The following is a 27957-nucleotide window of genomic DNA, read 5'->3' as shown; positions in this document are numbered from 1 at the left end:
ATCTGTGACAAAATGTATGTACTTTAAAATAAGGATTTGCATATTGAGTTATGCTAGAAAGAAAAGAAAACAGATTTCTGATGTTGCTTATTGTTTACCTGATAGTTTGAAATTTTCAAAATTAAATATGTATTACTTGTGAAAGCTTCACGTGATATGAATTTCAAGTAAGTGATGTAAGTACTTTCCTCAAATTTTTAATTTAAAACTTAATACTTTATGTCTAAAAATGAAAGGGAGAAGTTACAAGAATTCTTTGAACTTGGAATAGTTTCCTTCTATATACGGACATTCCCAGTCCTGTTCTGAAAGAATGGTTCTGCTTTGAGTAAGTGCGTGAAAAATAAGGAAAGCAGAATTTAGTGGAAAAAACCAAGTATCTGTTTTGCTGCGTTCCAGGATGCTCAGTTAGAGGATAGAATCTTTTTAACTGAGCAGGACTGAAGTCAGACCATATAGCGCATGCTGGTAAAAACAGTATAAATTTTTCAGATAATATCAGATTGGCTTCTTCCTGTAAATATTATCTTAAATGGCATTTACATGCTAAGACCTAGATATTCAAATGTTAAACCTGTGAATCAAGACTAAAGGTCATGATCAACATTTACATATCAAACAGCTGTGATTATTTTAATATGTTACAGTCCCCACAGCTATTTGATACATCTCCTTTGCCAGTAAGGGAGTTTTTCAGTGCATTTCAACTTCTGCAGTGCAAAAAATCTGTAAATTAGCTTGAATTACTGATAGCAGCTGCCAGACTTTGCACTGAAACAGCTAGAAGGTGCTCACAAATTGTCTTCTATGCTCAGATCATGCTGGGTGGAAGCATTAACTTCTGGCAGAGAGACAGAAAAGCTGGGGAACAATAATACCTTGACAGCTATTTGCCTGGAAAATGCATGCCAGACTCCTACGGTGTTCTGTATACATGGTGGTTTTATTAGTTTTCCAGGAATAGATATTTCAGTTCAGTGTTTTGACTATTTGTGCTGTTTTTTGGAATTTGTCTCCTTTTTCATGCATTTCTACATTAACACAATAGTACCTGTGCTAGATGGTATGCTCTAACTGTACCAGAACAATTAAAATAGTGCGATGTTTCTATAAGAAAAACTTGAGAAATTATGCGTATATCAGTGCCTGTGAGTAGAAAACACTTGCAGTTATAAAATGTATTAATTACTGTGTGAATTGCAGCTTTATATAAACTAAAAAATAAGAAAAACACTGAAGGTGACTTCTTACATATGGAAGAAGAATTTATATTTGTTCAAGACACAGCCAAGTTCAAGATGTAGTTCAAAATGTAGCCATGGCAGTATGACTCTTCACAAGTCTATTTATCCTGTTAAATTGCTCAGTTTTCAAATCTGTAAAACAGGAGTAATGTACTGGTACATTATGAAGCCTAAGTAGTATTTATCAAGAGCTATTAGATGCTAACAGGATCTAATAGTACAATTTCTCTGTCTACAGTACTTCATTTTCTTTTACATGAATAATTTTGTTGTTAATATTAGACATGAGACAAAGTATGAGGCAAATACGGAAGTTGTTTGATATGGTTAGTAGTTGTGAACTTATGAGGAATTTTGTGTGTTCATTTGCATATTCTCATTTTTTGTATTCCCTTTTCTTGATGTTAGCACATCTATTCATTAAAAAAAACCAACACATGCACATGGAAGGCATTTGTAAGGGAGCGTATTATGTGGCAAAACAAATGGTCTTGTGGTGATTAGATTTGTAAAGTGACTCTGCATTCCTTCTCTTTGTTGTGACAAACATAGTCTTTTTATGGTACCTCCATTGCAAGGCAAACAATTAAAATTCATTGAGATGAAGAGCAGTACTTGGGGGCTGCAAATATTCCCTAATTCAAAGCCCATAATAACAAAATTCTCTCGGGGTTATGGGTTATAGTTTTGTAACATAGTAGTTCTTAAAATGCATTCATACATTAAATTTGGGTTCCATGTGTAGAATGTTAAATAGCTGGAAGCTGTTGTTCAGTGAGACCAAACACAATGTTTTACATAACAAGTGCCTGTGCAGGGTAAACTGCCATTTCTCACACTCTGGAATGAAATAACATGGGCAAGCAGCTTGAATTAACTTACAGTCAAAGCAGGCTGCAATATTGCTAGTACAGTTTTGATAGTAATTTAAATTACTTAAATAGATCCAAAAAACCTGCAGCTACCTGAAAGTGAGAATGTATGTGATTTATGGATGCATAAATGTACAAGTAACCTCAGTTTAGTGACGTTCTAGTTGTGGCAATGTGCAGAGAGTTAAAAAAAAAATGCATGTGGGATAGCTGGCAGTGGTTTTCCAGATGATTTTGCTCTAAAATATGGCTTCTTTTCAAATCTCTTCCAGGCATATGTGGTATTTGTCTCTACATTAGGAGCACAATGGCTTGAAAGGAACTTCTCTGCCTTCCTTTCCCATATTCTAGATCTCGTGTCTCAGTCTCACCCTAAGGCTATTCAGAGTCAGATGGATGCTATCGGCTGTCGCCGCTGTGTTTCATTTATCGTTCGAGCTACAGTAGGAGGCCTTCTTGGGGAAAAAGCTCAAATTGCAGCTGCCAAGGAGATTTGTCAGGCCATCTGGAAACTGAAGAAAGTTGTGGGTATGGGTCTAACAAGATTATCCATTTGGGCCTCTGTTTTTCGTTTTTTAAGTGATTGTCCAACTTCCTAATCCAGAGACTGCAGAAATAGAATATATAGTGCTGATTTATTACCATAATAATGTAGAGGGCTTTTGATGGACTGCTTTGTTTTTAACTTGGGCTGGTTGTTTGTCTGTGTCTGTGTTTCTGCATGTGTGTACCCACACAAGTGTAAACATCTTTTTTAACACTTCTTCCCTGGCGAATATAATTTTAACCAATTACAAATAAAATAATGAATATATGCAGTAATAAAACATAGACAGTATTGTAAAATAAGTTAAATTGGCAGTTAATGTATGTCTAGCCAGATTCTGCCTTCCTGTTCAGAGCAGCTGACACTACTGATGGTTCAAAAAAGAAGCATTTGTTCGTAATTGACAAAATGAGCATTTCTCCTGGAGAAAACAGATCTCTTGCATGACAAAGTCTTGTACACAGCTTCCAAAAAAAGCTGCTGATCTCCCACCATCGTCCTTGTAGGGGAAAAGAAAGAGAGTGCTGGGCATAACCAGTCATCCTCTGGTGTACAGCTGCATAGTGTATCCTAGTTAAGTATCTAAATGTTAAATGTCTAAACTGACATAATCATTTGTGTTGCAAAAGATGAGCTTCCAAAAACCTCCAGATTTTTCCCTCCCTCTTTATTCCCCATTCCCACCTTCTCACTCGCTTGCTCTTGCACTATTTCGCTCTTTCCTTCTCTTTCTTTTTTCCTACTATGTAGTAAAATCTGGCAAATTATATCAAAGCATGACCTCTTCAAGTCACTTTCAGTGAGGCTGAGAATAGCATGCTGCTTACTAGCCACTGTTCCCCATCCCTTAAAGATAAGCAATTTGGTAGTTTCCATTTTATCTACCCTTCTGCCCTCACAGACATTACTACACTACCCATTTGAGTAATAGAAATATACTTAATATTATATAGTATATAGAAATATACATAAAGGTAAACCTTTATGAAAACAGTTTGGTCAGTAATAAAAATGGTAATGATAAAAGCTCATTTGGTAATATAAACAACTTATCATAGCAAAATCCTCTTTCCGATCTGTTTGTTTCATTTTGGTAATGATTTCATGAGGATCTTCATATATTGTGTTATCAGATGCTGCAATGAGTGACAGTAACTTGGAAACAAGAATTAGTACAACAGACATAACAGCAAGTCAGCATGTGCTTGTGTGTGCACTTCAGGAGCTTGGAAGTCTCATCCATGGCTTAGGAACTACAGCAGCACCATTACTACAAGACTCCAGTACAGGTACGAGCCCTGAATTATCTTGTGAACCAGAGTACAAAATATGTTCCTTTGTTCACTGCGATCTTCTCTGATTTCTTATGGCTGGACTGTAAATTCTTTCAAATCTGTTGGGATCCTTTGTCTGGCATTGACTATAGCAACCTTTCTTCTGGCATGCAGTCTCCTCACCTGGACCTCCTTAGTTCTATCCTTTTCTGTGTTCTTGCACTGAACTTTTAAAAAAAGAAAGAGGAAGAGGGGACGTTGGCTACCTTACATGCTGTAGGAAATCTTTAGTCATTGCCCAAAGAGTTCTGTATCTTCTCTGACCTGTATTATTATGTTAATTAAAAAAAAAATCAGTATCAAATTTAACTCCATTAAGGGTTGTATTTAAAGTCCAACACTTCATAATGTTTATAGTAAATCAGTTTGATTGAGCTGGGTATCTTCATCTACCTTTATTGTTTTCATTTAGCTGCATTTTCTTCTGGATGGGTTCAAATGGACATCTGTTTCCACTGTATGGATTTCTGCTTCCTTGAGAATACTTACAGATATTTTCTGTGCATGTTGGTGAATAACTGCATAATATGTTAGGTTTTCTCCATATTGTTACTTTTCATTCAGGGCAACCTTTTTTAAAAAGTACTGAAGTATTTAAATTTAATAAGAAATATTTCACAATAAAAATCAATAGTACTTTTTTTAAAAAGAAGTACAGAAACTAGATACTGGTATGGTCACCAGTCCTCTGTATACATTTTTGCTTGTTTGACAATCTACTTGCCTATTTTTTAAGTGTGTTTATGCATTTTATTTTTCAGGCATTCTGGAAGCAGTAATTTCTGTTATTCTTCATCCCAGCATTTCAGTTAGACTAACAGCAGCTTGGTGTTTACGCTGTATTGCAGTAGCATTGCCCTCCTATGTGACCTTACTGTTGGATCGTTGCATTGAACGTCTTAGTGCATTGAAATCCTCCCCAGAAGCAGTAACTGGCTACAGTTTTGCTGTTGCTGCTTTGCTGGGTGCAGTAAAACACTGTCCTTTAGGAATTCCACATGGAAAAGGGAAGGTATGGTCTGAATACTTTACTTACAGGCAGTTCTTTGATGTTTTTGCAGTAGTAGTTGCATGTATTCTTTATGACATGATCACATAACCCATATACTGATGAGATACTTTGTTTCCTCAAGAAGGGGATTTTGAAGCATACCATAATCAAATAAGCAAGTGTTTTTCTCACGTGTGTCAGGATTGTGAATTTCTCAGGAAATGTCACTAATGACCTTATTAACCACTCATACTGCTACCTTTCTCTAGGGGAGAAGTAAGTTTGTTGTTTTGGGACAGAGATCAATTCTGTGGAGCTGTAAGGACTTAAATCAAACAGTCTAAGAAAAAGTTTACCTGGAGAAAACATTTCTTGAGTAGAGTTATGTTTTTCAGAATTTCAAACTAAATTCTTTACATCAAGATTAAACCTTCTGCAATTCTGGGCCAGTTTGACATTGGCTTAAATTAGAAAGCTGACCTTTCAGCAGTGTTAATGGTGAGAAATGGCTAGTTTGGAGTCCATAGAGCTGAAATGTGTCAGACTTTGCCAAAGGAAAAGATCTTTCTTTTATAAAAAAATAATTGGAAGTATACATATAGATCTATTGTATGCTGTGATGTTAGAAATAAGTTTCCTGGAAGGAAACTCATTCAACCACAGATTAAGCCGAATTAATATTTCCCAGGCCCATCAATGACTCTCCAGTGTACAGTTTAGTCAGTGCTTATACAAATAACAGCGATTATGTATTATCTTGAAAACCTTTGGTCAAGTCCAACAAAATCTTTAATCAAGTCCAACAGATAGATGCTTTCATTTTGCTTTACGGAATTTAACAGAAACCAATTTCTTGCATTAACATAGTTTAAGATGCTTGTACCAATCTCTCTGCTAGCATAGATAGGGTATACTGTGCTCTGAAGTTTTAGGGATATGCAGATGTAGAAATACAGACCAGGAGAAGAAGCTGTTTCTATCTCAATGAGAACTTTATCCATGGAGCTACTCACAGTTGGAAAACCATGGTGCAACACAAATATCAGCAGTACGTGCTAATTCTGTGCATAATGTAGAAACTTACATTCTCAGTTCTGAAAATACCTGTTTTGGAGCCAGTGGACATTAGAGAAGAAGTGGCACACTTTGACACAAGGATTGTGGTTTTTTTTCTTGTTATTACACCACTGCAAGATGAAAGGAATGCTTTAGTACATTAAGAAAAATGTCCCTTGCGGTGATTCCAGCACACCCTTTCTGTGTTGTTGAGTACTAAGTTCCACGCCACTCCCTAACAGACATTGCTAGCTACAGTGCTCAACATTCAAAGTCCCAACTGCTGATGAAACAATTTATAAATGTAAAAAAAAAAAAAAAAAAAAAAGCCTGTTTTTCTTAGCTTTTAAAAACTTTTCCTCGTGATTACTGAAAGACCATGGGGAGAGAACAAAATTAATATCATTTGCCCAGTCATATAGATAAGAAGTGCCATTCAAATACTATACACCTAAGCAGACCTAAAGTTCCTATTTAACAGAGAAACATAATTCTTAACAAAGATTTCTTTTAGAGGAATAGAATAGGATGAAATAGGGCCAGGAGGAGGTATGGGAGGGCACGGAAAAGTGTGGGAGAAACACTGTATTCTGTACTGAGCTGGCAGGGGGGAGAACAGAGGAGTTGACAAAAGCCCTTTTCCATTCTCTCCTAGGAACTCTGCCAGATTCCAGACTAGCTCCTCTTCTAAGGAGCTGAAAGACACCAGTGTTAAATAGCACAGTTTTGAAAAGGAAATACCAAACGTAGGCAGTATTGACCTGGACAGAAGCTGTTTTATATTAATGCATTTTCCTTTGAGAGAGTGGTTAGAGTTGCAGGTGGAACCTATTCAAGAAAACAAAATAATTAGTGGGTTTATATATATTTAGCATTCCATACTAGTGCTTATACTTATGTTCAAAAAAAATCCTTCAAAAATAAGACATTTCTCCTAGTACATAGAGAGAAAAATTGTCAGAAATCATTAAATGAAGCCCTTTCTAGGATGTTTGTTTTACAGGTAATTTAAGTATACTAAGTTGTTAGTGATTTTTAGTAGTATAATTTAACAAGGATGCTGTTTTAATTTTAGAATCAAATATTCTAATTCTATCAGGAATCTATAAAAATAAAGTTTTTTATTTGCAGCCACCTGATAGCATTATGGAATTGGGGAAACTAATATTTTCAGACTGTTAATATTTCATGAAGTTTTGGAAGTGTACAAATTTCAAACTTTCATGAAGCAAACTTTCATGTGGAAACTTTAATGACATTTTATAAGTGTGCAAATAAATTTTAGAATGGTGTTGTCTATACTGTCCAACTAAATTATAGTGTGCAAAAAAATTATAGAAGGATGTTGTCTATACTGAGGCTTTCAATGATATTATTGATAATGACACTTCTTACTTGTAATACTAATTTATAAGCAGTTTGTTTTGGTGACTAGACATAATGCAAGATGTAGGAGATACTTTATGGCATATGTGAAACATAATTGAAGCAAACCACTTGCAGAATACTTTTAGCATTTGTAGCCATACTGTGGTAATTGTCCACGGACACAGTGTGTGTTCCTCCAATGTAAATTCTAGGTAGCTTGTGCTGTGGTAACGAGCGCAGATTGTCACCTTACATTTAGCACATAGTAGTAGGTGCGTGCAATTATTGCCGAGAAGCTAAGATAGGATTAATTCTATCTATACTATTCTAACTTGTTTGTTTAGTCATACCATTTGTTGACTTAAAAACTGTCAGAGAGAATGATAGACCTTATTCTAAAACAAGGTTAAAAAGATCGTTACCCCTCTTGGCACTTCGTCTGAGCTGTAATTTGTAGGTCTCATGCTATCCTTTTTCTACATAGTGACATAAATGGAATATCAGAACACTTCCATCCTTGCAGTGCATATTCCTGTGAGAATTATCAGCTGTTGTTTTACTGCTGATAAAAGAAAGAGGACAAAGCAGCAAAGTAACTTACCTAGTACCCCACAGAACTGTTGAAGCAGTCCCAGACTAGTACTGAAGTCAGTCATTGCAACTTCATGAGCCTGAGTTTATTGCCATAGTGTGAGAGGAAGATGGCATTTTATTTGGGGACACTGAAATAAGATTAAGTATCACAGCAAATAGTATTGAAAAAACATTTGGTAGTTACTAAGATGTTGATGCTCTGTTTTTCTCTTTAACTTCAAAGGTAATCATGACAGTAGCAGAGGATTTGTTGTGTTCTGCTTCTCAAAACAGTCGCATTTCACTGCAGCGAACACAGGCTGGATGGCTGTTGATAGCTGCCCTCATGACATTAGGTAGTAGCTTTCTACAATTTTTCTTAAACTACATTAAGCTGTTCTGTGTTCTGTCTCTGACTTTAGTTCTTTTGATGTTTCATTTAATTTACCACTGCAAAATAATTCTAAAAAAAAAAAATGTTAATTGGAATCTTTAGAAAAACTTTCTAAAATAAAAATGTAATTTCTTTCAAATTTGCTGTTAGTTCATTGGGAGCAATGTCTGAAAAACAGTGACTGAGTGGGACTGCTATTAGTTAAATGTAGAAGATAAATTTCAAAGTCAGTCTAACCAGATGTCTTTGTGGTGATGAAGAATTACACTGATATTTTTTTAACATCTATCCCAGCACAAAATGAGCTAATCATTTGTATTTCCCTCTTGTCAGGCATTTGAAATCTTACAGAACTTTCTGATATTTATTAGTGGTCAGATTATTGACTGTGATCACTAAATTACTAATGAAGAATGTATTTTATCTGTTTTGTTCATATTTTTAAGGCACCTTTCATGTTTTCAGCTATTACTTCTGCTCAACAGCTCCCAGTTTTTTCTTAGATTAGGGAAAACACACGCTTGTGCATTAACCTATAACAAATATTTGCTTTTCTCAATAACAGTATTGCTTATTACATCTCTTTTATGCTGGTGATCCACAGGGTCTGTACTTCATAAAACAGATTATAGTTGGCTTGGTGGCATACTGGTAAATGTGTCAGTGGGTATGTAGTTATGTATGAAAATGGAGTACCAAGACAGTAAACATTTGAGAAATTATGCATGAGAAGGCTGGGAAAGCAGCATAAAGTTTTGTTCACAGCTGTAAAGATTTTGTGAACATAGAAAAAAGAACCAAAGAGAAAATTTAATTTTATTAATCCTTACATTGGCATGACAACTGTCAACGTTTACAGGTCCTGCAGTTGTCCAACACCATCTGCCACGAATGCTGTTACTGTGGAAGTGCATCTTTCCATCATCTCCTAAAGACCTAGAAACAGAGAAGACACGAGGAGATTCATTTACCTGGCAAGTAACACTGGAAGGTCGTGCTGGTGCTCTCTGTGGTAAGCAAGATTTACTTTGTCTTTCTCTGCATATTTATAGTTGGGCTGTTTGTTTATTTTTCCTTCTGAAAGAACAACGACACTTCATACTGATTTTTTTCACTGGATGGTAAAGGATGTATTTATTCACTCCCCACCATACATGCTTGTATATATATATTTACCTATATATCTCTTTATATATATATATACATGTGTTTCATTTTTGTAAAAAAACAAAGAAACAAAAAACCCAAGAGGGTTTTTTCTCTTGTTCTTCTAATCAGTTGATTTCCAAGCAGTAAATGATATCTGGAAGGTTGCTTTTTTTCTCTTGTTTAACATATATATCACAGTAATGAATGAAGACCTAAACCAGGGTACCTTCTGTTGTTTAAACAGCCTATTATATTTGGTAAATAGCAGTCCTGTTTCCCAATAGGTAACTTAGTGTAAGCAAAATAGAATTGATGAGTCAGTCAAACACATTTGTGAGAGTGGGAAGACTCAGGTAAAAATTACAATAAGGAAGTTGCTATTCTCAGCCACTAAAGAGTACTATGTGTTTGGCTGCTGTCTGGTAGGTTGCAATTTTTTATCATGAAATATTGTGAATTTGGGTTTCCAAGAGATGACTCCAGTGATCATCAAATACTTAATGTGTTTCAGTCATGTATTCTAGAGTAATAAAAGGTCCTTTGCGTTGCAGAAATGTGAACCCTAGTATAGTGATCACCCCTCTCTCTCACTATTAAAATCTATCGGAAAGTGTGGAATTCAATAGTAATTTCATTTTAGAAGTAACCTAAACAATTAACCTTTAAATATTTTTTTTTCTTTCTTTTGGAAATAGGTCTTTAATACTGTATATTCTCTAGGTGCTTTTTGAAAATTAAACTCAAGTTTAATTTTCTGTAAATAATGAAAAATACTTGTGTACGTATAAGTTGTTTCTTAAAGTACAGTAATGAAGCTAAATTTAAATAGAAAGCTAGCAAAGTAAGCAGTAGGTCATCTGATCATCATCCTTCTCCCATTTTTTCTTTTTTTTTATTATTATCATGGAATTATCATGAAATTGAGTTATATCCTGTAATTCAATTAACAACAAAAAGCAAAAAATGCTTGCATTTATATATGCAATTAGAAGTCAGGATATGACCGTCCAAGCTGAGACACCGAAACAGTGCATCTGTAAATATGACTTTTTTCATTTGAGATTTTTATCAGTTTCTTAAATTATTGGTCAAAATATTTTAAAATTTTTTTGCATACTATCTGCTACTTTTAAATTATTAGTGAGGTAATAATGTGTTACTTCACTAATGTGATTTTTTTTCTTCTAGATATCTCACACTAAGTAAGTTAAAATCCAATTCCTTTTCTAGCTATCAAAAGCTTTGTTTCCCACTGTGCTGGTCGTCTTACGGATGAAGTTGTTCAGAGACTTCTTCCTCCTCTCCCAAGTGCTGTTGATTTATTGACACAGTAAGTGTGTGTATGAAACTGTTAATGAGATTCTGGTTTTGAAAAGCTACAGAGTAATCTTCTTGTATTTGATTTAGTGCACTTTCTAAAGAACTTCACTTTCAAGGTACAAACTTCAGAGTATAGAATTCAGCTGTATAGCTGAAGACTTTAGCTGGCATAATAACGTGTCTTGCAGATTCCAGTATCGTATAAAAAAGCTAGGGAAGAAATTTTTGCATGGTTTTGTTAAGTTAGTGGTTTTATTCTGCTTTTTTAATCAAACATACACATTCGTGTTTACACACGGTCATTTTTTATAAAATAAAAAACAAAGTTCAAGAATACACTTGGACAAAAAGTTTTAGACGTGGGCATTTTTTATATTTAGATTGAGAGCTAAGCTGGAAAGAGTTTTATAATTTTTAAACTTTTGCCTTCAGAATATGTAGTGAGTTAATATATTTGGGCTCTAAACTAACTTAGAGATATATCCACAAAAAAGTTAATTGTAATAAGTATAGGTACAATCAAAGGAAATAGAAAACCTTGTTTATTTCTCTAGTATTAAGTAAAAATAATGACTGGAAACGGAGACCAGTCATTATGTCAGAACATGTGAAATAAATTGTTTTGCTTCTACTATTGGTAATGCAAATCAAAACTGTACTTATGTATAGATTTTAAAATTATTCAGTAGAGTGGTACAAATGAAACCGGAGTGTTGCATAACGCTTAAAGTCTTTAACATCTCTGTGTTTTTTATATTTTAAGGCTTTCTTCAATATATAAATCATATGGAAATTCTTTAAAAACGCCATCAATGGTTTACAGACATAAACTTTATGAATTACTAGCAGTATTGCCTCCGAAGACCTATGAAGGTACGTATTTCCTTACAAAGAGAAATCCATTAAAAATACCATGGGCTTGTTTTTAAGTTTTTGTTCAACATATATTCAGCTAGCAAGAATTAGTTCCACCTTTTCTAATACACAAATTTGATTCCCTCTGTTTAAATTTGATGAAATTGTAGTGAAGTCACTGTGGTTTTGAAAAGCTAGTGTTCGTGATCTTTTTTTCCCCTCTCCTATTACAAATACAGGCTTTTGTCCTATTTTTAGTTGAAACCTGAAGGTAGACAACCTTGCAATTTTAAACTATTTGAAGAATTTACTTTCTTTGATGCCTGTTTTACTTTCCATTGAATCCTAAATCCAAAAGGTGTAATCTTAGCATAAAACAATTGCATATAGTCCATTGAAAGAATCTAATTGCTTCAAGTAGACTTATATATTACAGATATATTAATCTGTTCCTGTGCTGATTGTGGATAAAAAGTTTGTATTTAAAGAAAAATTTCAATAAAATCTGGGGATAGATTACTTTTCTGTAGCAGAACATAACTAGCAGTATTTAAAATCTAATCCTCTAATCCAATAACAATGCACTGTAGTTAGACAGGTCTAACAGTTCAACTAAAACATTAAATACCTTTGTCATCTTTAAATTGTTTGCCATAGAGTACTCTATGTACTGAAATAAGGAACCAGAGTGTTTTTGACAGTTGTAAAGAGAAGTACAGGGTATTTCATCAGTACAGAGAAAACATGGGCCAGCCAGGCACTGAATTGGCTGTGTCCTCTGTATCATGGAGGGAATCCTTACTCAAATAATCTGCTCCATCTAGTGGTAACTGCTAAGTGAATCTTCATAAGGACAAATCCCTGACCTTTGCCTTAAAGCTGTTGTCACATTAGGAGTCTGTATATAACACTTGAAGCATAGTGTATAACATTCACTTGTGACTTGGGCTTAAAAGATTGCAAATGACACCTCCATCCCTTAGAGCAAGTTATTTCTTTTGTTCTTTTATTAGAGGGGCGATGTTTTATAGAATATGAATATTTGGGTATGAGTGGCTTTGGCGGTTTCTTGGTGTGTTTGGGATTTTTGCATATGGTCTAAGTTTATTGAAAAATATACAGTGTTTTATAGTGTGCCCTGCAAAGCCTGACTCTTGTGACAGAGCATCCTAGCTGAGGATGCTGCATTCTAGAACCAATAAATAAAGAAAAAGCTTAAAAGGTTTGTTATAAATATGTGGTCGCCCTGCTGAAAGCTTTGTAAATAGCCTTAGAATTAAAACAGTAATTTGACATGTATTGTCAGAGTTGTCCACCCATTTGTAATACAGCAGTATGAGAGTGGGGAAAGAATGGAAATGCATATATTGCCAGAGTTTATTTTCAAGGTCTGTTATATATTTTAACATGTAAGTATGCATCATTTAAAAATGCAAAAAAAAGTTTTTAAGGTAAAGCTTGACACACGTACCATTCTTTCCATATTATTTCCAGTATGACAGCTTCACACAGAAACTGTATGTCTTTGCAAATACTAGGATTTTTTAAAATAAATTATTTGGGAAAGCAATATGATTATGGAACTCAGGATGATTTTTCGATGTCTAATTTTAGTCATTATCACTACGAAGAATATTAGGAGTACTCTTGTGTTGCACAGCCTGGCACATTTTGCATGGCTCAGAGTGACACACCGAATGAGAAGCTTTCACCAGTTCATGGTTTTATTTCTTTTCTTTTCATTTTCTTTGATCCAGGTAGTTACCCAGAGGCTAGAAACCTGCAAGTTGTTTCTTTTTGAGAAAATTGGTGATGGGGACATATATTAGGAGTTGTAACTCAAGCTTTTAGTTTTGCAAATAATGTGCAAAGCTTGTTTTCTTTAGCGCAAGAGGAACAAAACAAAATACCCAGCAAAATAAACAGTTGAAAACAGATTCTTTATTCATAGCTCCAAGCCTCTTTCTCAATTCAGACCTTTAGATTTCTGAGGCCTGAGATACTAGGACTTGTTTAGGCTCTGCTTGGTCCTTTCCTGCTCTCTTTTTGCCTCTCTGATGTTTCTCTTACTGCTTTCTGTCATCACCAAAAATCAGTATCTGCTCAAACAGCAGAATTTTATGAAGGCTTACTGTGAGTGTGCATGAGTAGTAGCTGAATTTTTGCATTATTTCAGCAATGACAAGTATGAGAAGAATGTATTAGGTTATCACGATTCATATTCGTGATCATTTTCATGTGTCATCGGTTTTAGATTATAATGTGCTCATGTTTTTGAGGCTGAAACATTGATTTCCTGTGAGTTAATATAAAAATTTTAGTTATTATGTCCAATTTGAGAATTTCACACAAATAATTTCAGTAATTTGAATTTTGATTATTAGATTTGTTATTGTTTTCTGTGGTCTGAAATTAATGTATTTTGTCAGACAACTCATTAGTGTTCTTTTCATTCTTCAGCTTTTTGTGCTTGTTATGTTCCACTGTCTAAACCATAAAATTGAATACAAGCATTCACTTCTCTTTCTTAATAGGATGAGATGAATAGCTAGAATGCTGGAACAGCATTCTGGCTCAAAATTTTGAACTGCTTTACATTGGGATAATATTATTTGACATGTTGAGGATGGCCAAGTGTCTGGGACTAAAAGAAATGTTAATTTGGTTAAAAATTGCTGAGTATCTCCATTAAATTTTATTTGAAAAGCTGTTTTCATAGAAAGATGATTTTTCAATTTTTTTTTTTATTGTGATCTATAATAATTAATGAAAGAGCAGTTTCTAGTTGTTGTTTTTAATTATTGTTTTTTTTAAAAAGGCTCAATTTCTATCCCTTTCACACACTGTGCATCTTGGAATATATGTGATAGTGCTAACCTTTTGCATTTAGATTTGAGTTAAGCATTTTGGGAAAAATGACATACTTGCTAATTAGTCAGGGAGGCAGGCAAAGCAACAGATGCCTGCAGAGGAGAGAGGCTGACAGGGGCAGGGGTTTGAGGGGTAAGGGGGAGGAAGTCAGCTTTCTCAGAACAGATTCAAGATTCAGGAAGGGTAAAACAGCTGGTTGCAGCTACCAGCTCCAACTATACAAATGGTTCTGCTTGTGCTCATGAGGTGCTGGTAGCTGTGTTGTCCCACTTTTTGGAACTTCCATGTCTTGCAAAATTATAAGCAACTTTAATGCAAACGGGTAATTGTGTGATCATCTGACAACAAAACTGAATGCAAAGAACTGGATAGGTGGAGTTAGGCCCCCCCTTAATGCTGATATTTCCCAATTCATGAGGACTTGACTTTGCAATCTTAATGCTCTGGAGGTAAATTCTTATGTAATATTTGCGTAAAGACAGTGTACGTTCCTTAAGATCAGTTCTGCAGTGTTTTTCAACACAACTTACTTATCAGATAAGCTATACCTTTCTCATCACGTGTGGTTCAGCACTGGAAATGTTCTCTCACTGCAGGGACTATTTTAATAACCTAAAATAGTCTGACTTGGAATGCCTAATGTTAATGTTGTTGTTTATGTATAATGTACCATCTTGTCTGAAATATTATGTACAAAAATATGTGAACGTTTTAACTACCAGTGTAAATTATCATAATGTAACCTACAGTAAATTCCTCATGCTTTGCTTTTTGAGTGCAAACTCCTGAAATAGGGGAGTACATTCTGTAGCTTTTGGTTATTTATCAAACTGACGGATGTTTTAAATTACATGTGCTTGCGAAGTCCAATTCCTGTGTGGTTATGTAATACGTTCCACAGCATTAATTTTCAGGAAATAGAAGAAAATATGGCTGTGCTTATAACTGCCTTTTTTCCTCTAATTGTAAATGTAACTAACTTACTGGATTAGCAGTTGTGTGGCATTATGCCTTCCGTAAAGGTAAAGGTCAAGGTCTCTGTTTTTCAGCTTCTAGGATGCTGTATGTGCTTAGTTTGCTTATCTTAGGTGGTGCTCCATTGTTTTCCCTGTAGCGAGAGTGTTTTCCAATTAACTATTTGAAGAATTAAGAAAAATGTTAGATGGATGTTGCTATTTCAGTACAAATATCTTGCTCCCAAAGTTGCTTGTGGCAAGTAATTAACTGAAAATTTTGAATATTTTTTTCCTGTAATTTAAAGGAAGCTTCTGTGCTGTTCTAAAAGAGTTAGTGGCTGACTTGACTGTCCCAGATAGCCAGATCGATGCCTCTACATTCTTGCTTCCACCCCTTTGTCATGAGAATGATCTCCTTTTACTTGGTCCCTTACTGCAGGAGACTGACCACCGATTTATCGAAGAGCAGGTACTTTTTGATCTAGTGTAATGGTGGTATTATATTTTTATACAGTTGTAGTTCTTTGGGTCAGTGCTGGTTTTGACTTGGTCAAAAATATGGCTATCACTTTTTTCCTTCTTACAGCTTCTTTTGGGTAACGGTATAGCTGGCGGCAGCCTGGAGTATGACCCTTACTCAATCTATGAGAAAGTTGCAAAAGGTGATTCAGTACCTAAACCACTACCTCCCGTATTGTCTGTTATCAGTGCAGCAACTCGTCTTTTTGGAGTTATGTTTTCCCATGTAGCAGAATCTCACAGGTAAAGTAGTAACTGTAACTGTTGGGGAATTTGGGAGATGCTTAAAGACGGTCACAGTGTTTGAGATTGAACGCAGAAGAAAACAATTCTGAAAAAATAATGAATTGTATAAGTAGATTCTGTAAACTATCTGAATAATATAATTCAAACTAACAAATTATTAGACTTTCTGTTTGAAGTTACTCACAACAAAAAGGCACATCTAGAAAGATGTTACTGTCATTATAATAAATTGTTGACCAAGAAAAGTAATGTTTTGTTTCGATAGCCAGATCAAAATAGAAGTTATTTTAAGAGCTATTACACAATTATTGTAGTGCTTAATACATAATTACTAAATGCTTTAGAACCAAAGAGGGACAAAAGGGGTAGGAAGCTGCAGTAAAATTGAACCCTTATCCTGCCTCATTCTTTATAAAAAGTGGATGGGAAGAAATAAGAGTGTGTGTCTTAACGCAGTTCTGTCAAGGTACAAGAATGCTTGAGAGGTATCACAGACTTCTCTTGGTTTTGTGTGTGTGTATGTATCTTCCTGCTGCACACATGGCATTTTGGTTTGTTTCACATGTATAAGCACACCGATTGCTGAGGCATGAAATTCCCCAAGGTTTTTGCATGCTGTTGCTTATTCTGTGTGCTGCTGGTAATTTTCTTGAATGCAGCATTAGAGCAAATCAATTATTTTTAAATTAAACAGCTTTATATTTTCCAAGCCAACTGTAGTTAGCCCTCGGATCATGATCATTATAGGTGGTGATGGTTTTGTAATTTCCTGTGAGGGATGAGTGCTTAGCATGTGAGTCCTGAGTCTTGATGTCTTCACTGCTTAGAATGCTCAGGATTTAGTGTAATCCTGAGGCAGCTGTTTGTATATAAGCATACCTGCCAATAAAATTGCCATATGCTTTATGATATGTTCTTCTGACTTGCATTTACTTCCTTATTCTGTCTTCACTGACTGCTTTTTTTGGTGGGTTTTTTTCTGTTTGTCTGGGCTTTTTGCCCCTACTGTCATCGGGTTGCTGGTTGGTTTTCTTCACCTGTTTCTCAAGACCTGAACTAATTGCTGCAGATAACTGCATTTTCCTTTTCTTTTTCTTTTCCCTCCTCCTTTCTCAATTGTAAGTCAAAAGGCATCATTCCCATACACAGTTCCTTTTAATAACATGTGTAATGTTACTTATACCTAAGGGATTATCTGTGAATACATATGTTACAAGGAAACAAAGGCAAAAAGTTCGTGTTCATAGAGTAATTACCTATTCTAATATGGAATACAAACATTTTTTGTAGTAGACAGGGATGCCAGTTGAAGGAAAATGCTCAAGAGTTGGGGTAATAGATTTGTCCCACCTCTGTTTCTATAACATATAGGCTTTGTTATGTGTTCTAAAATAAAATAAAAGCGCTTGATTTGTTTCCTTAATTTTTAATTCTGTGGTTTCTTTTCTGTTTTTATTTAAGGCTCCAGGTGTTAGAACAGTTATTGAATTCCATAAAGCAAACAAAAGGATCACGGCAACAAATAGTACAACTAAATGTTGTGTCAGCCTTTTCTACTTCTTTAAAGGTAAATCTCCTTTGTTTCTCTCCTTTGTTTCTCTCTCTCTGTTACTAAAATATGGCATCTGTTGGTTCAAATGTGTCTACACAGAAGTTCTTGTTTTGATTAACAGTCAAAGTAAAGATCAGTCCTGTTTTCTGTGATAATATATTGTTTTGTGATGTCACACTTTTCTTAAGTGCTGAAGAGTCACAGTTTAATTTTTCCTGTTTTTAATGTTAAAGGGTTAGGGAAACCCATTCTAGTACACTGTAGTATACTATCATCTATACTAGTGTCATTCAAATAGGAGAGAGATGGAAAAATTCTGTTTGTATCATTTCTGTCTTTATCACTCTCTTTCATATTTCTTACTGTATAAATAAAAAAGTAACAATTGGTAAAATAATCTCATAACTATCTGCCATTTGTTGCTTTTCCCTGATGCTTTATTTGTATTTTCCTCTGTTCATGTGCAGTTTTCATTCTTCCCTTCTTAGGCTTTCTTCAAACTAAGGCAAAATGTTTTCAGAATAGGCAAGACCTTTCATTGTACAATATTTGTATTTGGGGCGTATTTTATATGCAATCCAGACAACTGCTGTAGCTTTTGCTCATACTCTTTTTTTGGACTGGGATTTTTCTTTGTGTCATTATTCTGTTTTCACTGGCTTTCTTCTTGATATTATTTCCTGAATTTTGTGCTAGTGTGTTGGTTTATTGGGTTCTACTGCAATCTGTCCAGTATTTCTTAAAATCACAATATTGATATGATAATGTTGTGCTATAATGTACACTTATGTGGATTTAGACTTCTAACTCTCAAAACAGCAAATAAAAATAGAGAAATTCCTCAGATAAAAGGGGAAGAAAATCAAATTCCTTCTGCAGGTTTTGTAATTTTTGCATGACTGACAGAAAAACCCGTTCTGATTACTTTACTGTCTTGCTGTTTAATATATTTAATATCTATTTTTAGCACTTGGCTAACTGCAAGGGAAGTTTAGGTCCAGAAGAAGTTAGAAGGTCTGCCCTGACAGTGGTAATGGGTGCCTTGGAAAGCAATAATCCGCTCCTAAGATGTGCTGCTGCAGAGTGTTTGGCCAGATTGGCACAGGTGGTTTCTGACAGTGCCTTCACTGCTGGATTAGCCCAAGTCAGTTTTGACAAGTAAGTTCAAAAAAAGTGTGGTAAGTTACTGGTTGAGTTCATAAAGATGTTTGAGAAATCTACTTGGCCCCTATTATGAAAATAATTTTTAAAAGCTGATTTCCTTCATGAATTTGATCTCACTTCAGAAATTAACAGGAAAATGCACTGCCTGACTTCTGCATGTATTTCTTAGTTTTGCTGATCTTTAAGAAGATTTTCTAAGTAAGCACGTAGATTTTCAAATAAATTCAGTTGGCTGCTGTTCTAGCAACATCGTTTAAGTATATCTAAAATATTTTTGGTACTTCCTTCAGATAAGAGATGATAAGTGAACTTAGAATTTTGGCAATATAACAGTGTCTAATAACATATTTTGCTGATTATATACTAGAAATTCCATTTGTAGATGTGCTTATTACATAGTATCAGTCTTGGTGATTACACTAACAGCTTTCTTTCCTTATAATTAATAGGCTAAAATCTGCTAGGGATGTGGTATCAAGAACAGGTCATTCTTTGGCTCTGGGATGTCTGTATAGGTACCTAGGAGGAATAAGTTCTATTCAGCACCTGAATGCATGTGTTGGAATCCTTTATACTTTGTCTCAGGACAGTACTTCTCCTGATGTACAGGTACTTGTCACTTACCTAAAAATGTTATGTTACAAATTAACTGATTTATGTTCTGGAGTATAAGTTTTTTTCTTGTAAGAATAACACTTCACAACCTCCTAGGCATACCTCACAGGTGATGGCTGGAGCAGCAAAGCCAATTAAAACTGTAGCCTCTGCTTGAAATCCACCTTCCAAACAAGAACTATGATGAGATATGGGAGGTTCTTATTTAATGATCAATGAGGCTGATAAGGCTAAGATATGCTGGCTTCAAAAACAATATCTGATGTTTTAGGAATTGATTAATTTCACATTCACCTATATCTTGACCTTGACTAGATAGTACCTAGGTTTTTTTGTTCATGTCAGTTTTTGTCTCTGCTATGATGTTTACCTCACAGCATTTTTTGTTGAAGGGTTATATAGTAAATAACAGGGATTTGTGGCCTGAATGCTGTAGAACTTGATCAATATACTTCCTTGAATAAGGCGAGATGTTTTGAAGGCTAATGAAAATTATTTCTCTGTGGCTAAAACTGTTATCTATCAGAATAGCTTTAAGAGACATTGAGTGTATTCCATGTAATTGTCTAAATCTCAGTTAAAGAATTTTTTAAGCTTTATCTACAGTATCTTTACACAGAGAAGAACTGTATGTTGACATGAAACAGATGTGGCTATTGGTGCAAAGCAACTGAGGCTAACAATATGTTGTTTCAGCAACTCTGTTGTATTTTTTCATAATTCTCTTGTTCTTGCACATGGAACTATAAGAAATTTTACAAAGAGTAGAATGTATTTGAGGAATAATAATCACTGTTAAATTAATTTACTATTAGATTAATTTTTTTTTAATTAACTGACAAATTTAAAATGGTTCTTTCATTGCAGAACATACAGTTCCTTGTAAAATATTCAAAATGGCTTATTAAGCATCAGGTTCTTAAAGTTTCTCTCTATAACCTCTCCATCTGTCCCTTTGGAACCTAAAAGTGCAACTTTTATTACACTTAACTACTGAATTTCACTTGAACTATCAAATTTTGAAAAGATCTCATATTTATTCTGTCATATAGACATTACATGACTGCTTCTCTTATTTTACAGGCATGGGCACTACACTCTCTGTCACTGATAGTAGATTTAGCTGGCCCCCTGTATCATGTGCATGTGGAACCTACCTTATCTCTTGTTCTCATGTTGTTGTTGACTGTGCCTCCTGCTTACGCTGAAGTTCACCAAAGCCTTGGTCGCTGTTTAAATGCACTTATTACCACGCTGGGCCCTGAGCTGCAAGGTATGCAACATACAATAGTATCAGCTTTGTTGGGTTTAGCAACAAAATTTCTAAACATTGTTTGAATGTGTAATTCAAATTGTATCAACAAATAAGTGCATGCTAAGTTTTTTTTTCCTCATTGTAAGACAGTATTTCACAGGCCATGAGTTTATGCAATCAAGGTGACATGACTGCTAGTTTTCCAAAAATAGTGTCTCTTTTTGACATCTTTTCCTTTGTTTGAACTGGTTCTCCAAGCCTTGCCTTGGGCTGAATATTCTTACATTTAGCATGAAAACAGAAGATATTCATATTTCAAGAGTGAGGAGCCAGTCTATGTCTTAGTTATGATGCAGACATTTAAAATTTTCATCTAAATCAGCTTTTAGATAGCTGGACACTGAAATTTCCAGAGAGCAATGTGACCGTTACTCATTGATATCAGAGTGCAACATAGATACAGAAAGTATCCTTCAAGAGGATGAGACTTATGGGTGGCTTGGGAAAAAGACAGGTTATCACGTTTTGGAAAAAAAAAAAGTTGATGTTTCAGAAACAAAAAACAAAACCCTTTTTTCTTCCGAATATAGGCAGCAGTACGACAGTTTCAGCCTTAAGAACTTCCTGCCTCCTGGGCTGTGCAGTGATGCAGGATAATCCCGACTGCCTTGTTCAGGCTCAAGCCATCTCTTGCCTTCAGCAGCTTCACATGTTTGCTCCTCGACATGTCAACTTGTCTAGCCTTGTAAGCTGCCTATGTGTGAGTATACATTTACTAGTCTATATCCTTGTATTTTAAAACGTTTTGTTCAGAAACACTTGAAAAATGCAGATGCTTCTTTAACCAGAGGAACTGTTCATTGTTTAGGGGTGAGGTGTTTCATATTCTCCTACAGGCAAGTATTCTCTATTTTTTCATTTTTTTCCCCAGTTTCTGCCTCCCCTTTACAAGATGAGAACATTCTGTAGAAATCTTGGCCTTCTGAACTGCTTGCAAGTGCATTCTGCTGCTCTTATTAAGGCTAGTTGTCTGGCAGAATATACCATCCACTACAACTTTGTGCTGGATTTTTACCAGCTATTTTATGTTGGCTAGTTTTTTTCCTCTGCTGCTTTTTATGTCTTAGGGGAAGGATTGATTAAAAAAACCTTGCGTGTACTAATTACTGAGAATTGTTTTGTTTGGGTTTGTTTTTTCATGATGGTGAAAAATTGTAGATAATTTTGTAATTTCTGTTTGGGTTTGTTTTTTCATGATGGTGAAAAATTGTAGATAATTTTGTAATTTCTGTAGCACTAATGCTTCAGTGTACTGACTTCTTGGCAGTCAGTGTAAAAATTTCTGACACTTACATAAGTAATAGTCAAACTAGGTCTTTGGAAAAAATAAACAAAACTCTTTTTCAGCCCTGTTTGACAAAGAAGTGGGGGGTTTTGTTTGTTTGCTGGGGTTTTTTTGGGTTGGTTTTTTTTTTCCCCCAAAGTCTCTCTGTCTTTGAATAGCTGCTGTTCTGAAGCACTTAGTTCTATGAAGAAAGCAAAAATAATTTTCTGGTAGTTATTGGCCTTGGTGGGTTTTCAGGGGCTAGCTAGGGTTTTTTTGGTTTTGTTTTTTAAATAAGACCAGCTAGTCTCCCTGTAAATCAGAGAGAAAAAAAACCCCACAGACAATAAAGTATGGTGTTTTTTTTAATCTCCCTTGTCTATCCTAACACAATTCTTATTCACATCTTCCCCTGGGTAGCACTTTTATATCAATAGTAACCATCTATTGGTTTTGTATAAAGTTTAGATTCCTTCCATTTATCTTTATTCAGTTTGACTAAAAACATGATTGTGGGAGCCAGGAAAAATTGAAGGAGAAGCTCTTTCAGCCCCACATTGTGTTAGGCATGGATATACTAGTTGCAGAAGAACTGGAATTCATCTGAAGTGTTCTTTCTTTTAACATAGACCAGCTATGATTTTCTCTTCTCTGGGTAAAACACAGTTTTTCTTACAATGATAAAATCACAACAAATCATATAAGTCACTCTCTTGCTTAGAGGATGTATTAGCATTTGGGATCATATGTAAGCCCATGTACAGTCTGCTGCCATGTACAGTATGATCTCTCTAACTAATATCAAGTACCTACTAATAAAGAGGATGTCGTGATAAATTTGTCTTGTCTATACGATATTACTGATTTTTATTGTTTTTTACAAATTGTCTCAAAGTACTTCATACAGTACTTTATGAACCTTATAATATTAAATTACTCAAGTAAGAAGCAGCATGGTTCATGGCTTGAGTGTGTGTGTGTTTGTGCATCTGTACACATGTGTGTGTTCACCTCTACCCCAGAAACAATTGTGGGCTTCATGGGGCAGGAGTCCACCAAAGTCAGTGGCATTACATGGATGAGCTTTTCTCATTCTCATGAACTTGTTACAGAACTACGGCCAATGTTGCTGATACTGCCAATTCAGTAAACATCAAAATGTGTCTCAAGAGTGTCATAAACAAAGAAGGTTTGAGTGTGTGCTTTGCAAGTCTGTGAGAAGATCATTGCGCAAACAGAATTCTGCATTTGTAAAACTCACCATCCGTCCGTGTAGTTTCCACCCACTAAATCACCATCTTGCTCAGGAAGCAGAATAAACTATTGGACTGGACCTGAAATCTGCTCTTGACTCTGTTGTTGGCTTGCAAGGTGACCCTCAGCAAGTCATTCTCCATGAGTTTAAATTTCTGCAAGTGGAGAACAAGGGTTTGACTGTCCTCCTTTGCAACACATTTTGAAGTCTTAAGGGGAAGTAGAGTACAAAAGCTGGGCGCTAGATACTGTGGATATTCACCACTGCATTCTTTATTTAAGGCAGAAAAACAGGACAGGCAAAGAATCTGTGGTCAGAGAAGTGATCTTTTCCCCTTCTGTCCATAGAAACATGAATTCTCACTCATAAAATCTTGAAAACAAATGTGCAAAGAATTTTATTTTTTGTTTTAGTAATGTTTGAACCAACTCCCCTCTCCACCCTTTTCCCCCAAGGTTTCTGGAAAATTTCTGTGTCTTCAAACCTGTCTTTTTAAAATTCTGAAATAGACATTTTCTTTTTTCTTCCCCTCCCCTTTCTTTCTCCCCTTTCCCCCTCCCCTTTTTCCTTTTTCTTCCCTTTTTCAAATAAATGTAGCATTAGGCGTGCCAACGTAATTGCTTTGAGCAGCTGCAAGCTGCCTCCTCCACCTGTCTTCCCACCCCCTAGAGCATGAAATGGTTCGGGTCCCCAAAGTATTTAGACGGTTCAGTTTGTGACTATGCTAGCACTAACAAAACATGACTCAGGGAATGGAAACACAGCTTCACTGGCTCGTTTTTGGGGGTTTGTTTGTTTGTTGGTTTTTTTTAAATTGTGTACATGTGCCTGTCGTTATGTAGCTTCCCTTCTTCAGCTTCTGAAAGTATTCCTTGTTTGTCAATTGGATCTTTTTTCACGGGGCTTTGCATCTAATAGTAATGCTTACCCTGTCAGTTAAGTTCTTGGCTCCAGCGGAATAGAAATCATACGCTTTTAATCATGTTTAACATTAGCTCTAAAGCTAACTTAGGTGAGCACAGACTTCTAAAGACTTATCTGTGTAAGCTTATGATGTAGTGAACACCAGTTTTCAGCTGCAAGACATTAAAGATATTTTGAAACACGGTAAGTATAAAATGTCAATAACTATGCTGTGCTGTTGTCTTGGTACTGTTTACTAATTTTAGGGGCAGCTGACTTGCAACTTAAGTGTGTTCAACATTAAATATAAGATAAATGAAGTAAGCACATAAGGGTTTTGGTATGTTTGAGATAAGATTCTGAATTTTAATATATGCTGAATTTACATGTAACGGTCTCCATGTGTCATTGGTATCACTGTGATATCTATATTTTGGTTTTGTCATGACTGGTTTGTCATTTGTTTTTGTGCAGGAAATCTTGTTGGATAATTCTGTGTTGGTAGGTCCCTGTGCCTTGTTAATCCTAAACTTTTGCAGTTTGCAGTGGTGTTTTTTATTTCATCTTTCATCTTTTCCTTTTAACCATTTTAATGTAATTTCTTTTAGCATGTCAAGTGACATTTGATTGTCATCCTAACCAGACCCTTCCTAACTTTCTGCAGATGGCAGACATACGTTTCATTTATGTGCTTAGTGAGGCATAATTTTGTTTTTAACGTGTTAAGCACAGAAAGGGAACTGGTTGTTCATTTAAGTTTGTATGTGATGCTTGCATTTTGTGTCTGTTATTTAGTCCTGTCCCCTGCTTAGAATGTGGGAGAATGAGAGAGATGAAAAATGTGCATCTTGCATTATTCAGTAGCCTGAATTGGATCCTCTGTTTTTTCCCTATTAAAAATGAGCACAGAATTTACGCATGTCTAACTTGAAGTAGAATGTGTAGCCTGCTTGCATAAATGTTGCATTAAAAGCCTCACTTGTTTTTAAAGTTTCAATTAAAGTATCTTGCAGACATACTTAGTGAGTCAGGTTTCTTTTCTTTTAGAAGAATTATGCAGAGAGTGTATCTTTTGTGTGTATTAAATATGTAATTCTGAGTATTGTAGACTCATGTGCATGCACAGAAATTCAGAAGATGAAGCTTAGTTTTGTTGATGTAACAAAGCTGAAATTCTGTATCACTCTTTTTGTCCTTAAGTTTTTCTTTTTAACTGTGTGTTAACTAATATATATTAGTCATTTTGACTAACATATATTGACCTGTTGCTGACAAATGAGGAGCATGACCTTACTGCAATGTTTCCCTGCAGCAGACACTCAGCTCTATTTTAAGGATGGTGAGAGCTAAGGGTACACAATTGCTTAGTTGTAGAGAATAACTTTTTTGATGATAACCTAAGCTTAATTTAAAAGAAGCTGCATAAATATTGGTGTAGCCATCTTGCCTGGCCACACAGCTGGTTCAGTGTATCTTTGGGATCCCCGTCAGAATGTTCTTAAGATTGAAAGCAAGCAAATAAAAAATCAGAAAGCTCGACTCTAACAAAAACACCTTGAGGCTGTGTCTTGGGTTTTTTAAGTGTTTTTCCTTGTTCTTGTAATAATGAATCTGTTACCATGTATTTTTCAGTATAAAAAACAAACACTGGCCTGGTGGTGTTAAAATATGGTGATGCTATAAACTTTTTTGCTAGAAACTGATCAGGAGAGCTGACTTGTCTCAGTGTGATATATTCACCAGTAATTCTCACCCTTTCTCTCACCTTCTCTAAAACATAAGTTAATGTAATCTGAGTATATAATATTTTTTGTGGTGAAATTGCAGCAGTGTTCTCTTTCCCCTTTCTTACAAACTTCCTTTCATGCATGGAGTTCAGATTTACTAAAGCCTGATTGACTGTCTCACTCTTGGTTACATTGGCATTTCTCTAGTTACATCTGAGGATCATTTGAGTAATTTTCTCTTGCACTGAGTTTTCAAGCCCATTATATATACCCTGTAGTCAAAGAATAGGGTTAATTGTTCATTGAGACCACGATTCAGTCAGCTGTCATTGAAGTTAATGGGGGTCTTTCTGCCGATACTGGTGGGAGTTGGATCCAGCCCCAAACCAGTCTTATAAGTTACCTTTGGAGAGAAAAAGTTAAAAGTACTGATAAGTTAAAATCGATTACAGGAGTTCAAATCCTTTCATTTGGGATTAAAAAAAAAAAAAAAGCTGAGCAATTACATGCTTACTGACTTCACAGATTTGTCATAACTGCAATTGTTCAGAAAATACCGGCCTTACTGAGGTATTGCTATAAAGGTTTGTTAGCCATCTTACTGTTTCTTCTTGCATGTTTCAGGTGAATCTCTGTAGCTCATACTTATTATTGAGACGTGCAGTGGTAGCTTGCTTACGTCAGCTTGTGCAAAGAGAAGCTGCTGAGGTATCAGAATATGCTGTTGCATTAGTTAAAGAGAGCAGAGAAGATTTTACTCCAGGTAACGTAATGAAGTTTTGAGATCAAAGAGCTTGACACATTGATAGTGAATTTTAAACATGCTCTGCTATGGGTATGAAAACTTTGCTACGTTCTTGAAATCTTTAACTCAAAAAGGTTTTCTGCTTCAGTTCTCTATATAGTACCAAATTATGGAAGCATCCAAACCCTTTCTTAGCAATAAAATGAAAATACTATTGCTTTTCATATACTGTAGATAGTAAGGGTCACTAAATGAGAAAATGCAAGTGGAGTTCCAGAGAAACCTAAGCCTATCTAGCCAGTAGCTGTTGTAGTAACTGCTTCATAGTCCTGTATTTTACATGCATATTCATAATTTTATTTTCCCACATAAATCTCTTCTTAAATTAAAAATCTGTCATTGAGGGAAGGTGTACAAAAGCTGTTGAAGAAAGTTTCTGTTGACCTCTTTGGAGAGCTAGTTAAGTAATGATCAGCTGGGGTCCCTAGAATTTTTAACTTCCTAAAGGTTTGGGTTTTTTGCCAAAAGGCCTGAGAATGATCACTAGTTCATCCTCATGTGCCTTCCTGTGAGGGCACGGTGGTAATAAGTGATTTCACTTTGGATTTCAATTCAAGCTTATTTGGAAATTTTCAGAAAAGATAGGCTATAGCCATTTTGTAAAACTGCTGATTTTTAAAATTGGTAATATTGGGCAAATAAAAATTGGTCATATTCATTTAATAAATTATTTCCTTGTGTCTGGTTTTGAGCTTTGTTGAAGAATAATTTTAACTTCCTTTTCAAGTTAAAACATTGTTTTAGAATTACCTTGTGAGTCAGGGTGAAGAATCAGATGGCCAAAGATAATTTTTTTCAGGAGCTCAGATGCTACGGTGATGGTAATGCTGTGAAATTCAGAGTAGGATTCTTTTTTTTTTCCCCTGGGGTAACGTTCTTCCTGTTAGTATGTTTCTGTAAAAGTTCAAAGTTTGTTTTGTGCTCAGATGATGTAGATATGGTATTAAAGCAATTAATACTATTATTTCAAAAGTATTTCAGAGCTAGATACTTGTTGTTCACAAGATACTCTATGGGCAACCTTCAGTGGGGTTTCTGTGGTCATTACTGCAGTTTCGTGAT

General features: G+C 35.3%; 1 protein-coding gene across 2 annotated transcripts in view; it reads left to right on the top strand.

Moving 5' to 3' along the window:
• The window catches only part of HEATR5A (HEAT repeat containing 5A), a 68605-nt gene that overhangs the window by 20790 nt on the left and 19858 nt on the right, over positions 1–27957 (top strand). Inside the window, exons 9-23 of one of the 2 annotated variants that reach the window (XM_050897156.1) lie at positions 2389–2644; positions 3797–3952; positions 4759–5009; positions 8230–8341; positions 9239–9391; positions 10759–10858; positions 11612–11721; positions 15836–15999; positions 16117–16292; positions 17757–17862; positions 18815–19005; positions 19461–19620; positions 20710–20899; positions 21472–21641; positions 26715–26853. In XM_050897156.1, the coding sequence (XP_050753113.1) occupies positions 2389–2644; positions 3797–3952; positions 4759–5009; positions 8230–8341; positions 9239–9391; positions 10759–10858; positions 11612–11721; positions 15836–15999; positions 16117–16292; positions 17757–17862; positions 18815–19005; positions 19461–19620; positions 20710–20899; positions 21472–21641; positions 26715–26853 (2434 nt within the window). The remainder of the gene's footprint in view (positions 1–2388; positions 2645–3796; positions 3953–4758; positions 5010–8229; positions 8342–9238; positions 9392–10758; positions 10859–11611; positions 11722–15835; positions 16000–16116; positions 16293–17756; positions 17863–18814; positions 19006–19460; positions 19621–20709; positions 20900–21471; positions 21642–26714; positions 26854–27957) is intronic. The other variant, XM_050897157.1, reaches the window with a different exon arrangement.

This window comes from Gymnogyps californianus, chromosome 5 (assembly GCF_018139145.2).
Source record: "Gymnogyps californianus isolate 813 chromosome 5, ASM1813914v2, whole genome shotgun sequence".
Taxonomy (NCBI): Eukaryota; Metazoa; Chordata; class Aves; order Accipitriformes; family Cathartidae; genus Gymnogyps; species Gymnogyps californianus.
The sequence above is the reverse complement of the archived record's forward strand: the minus strand, read 5'-3'. Positions and strand labels throughout refer to the sequence as shown.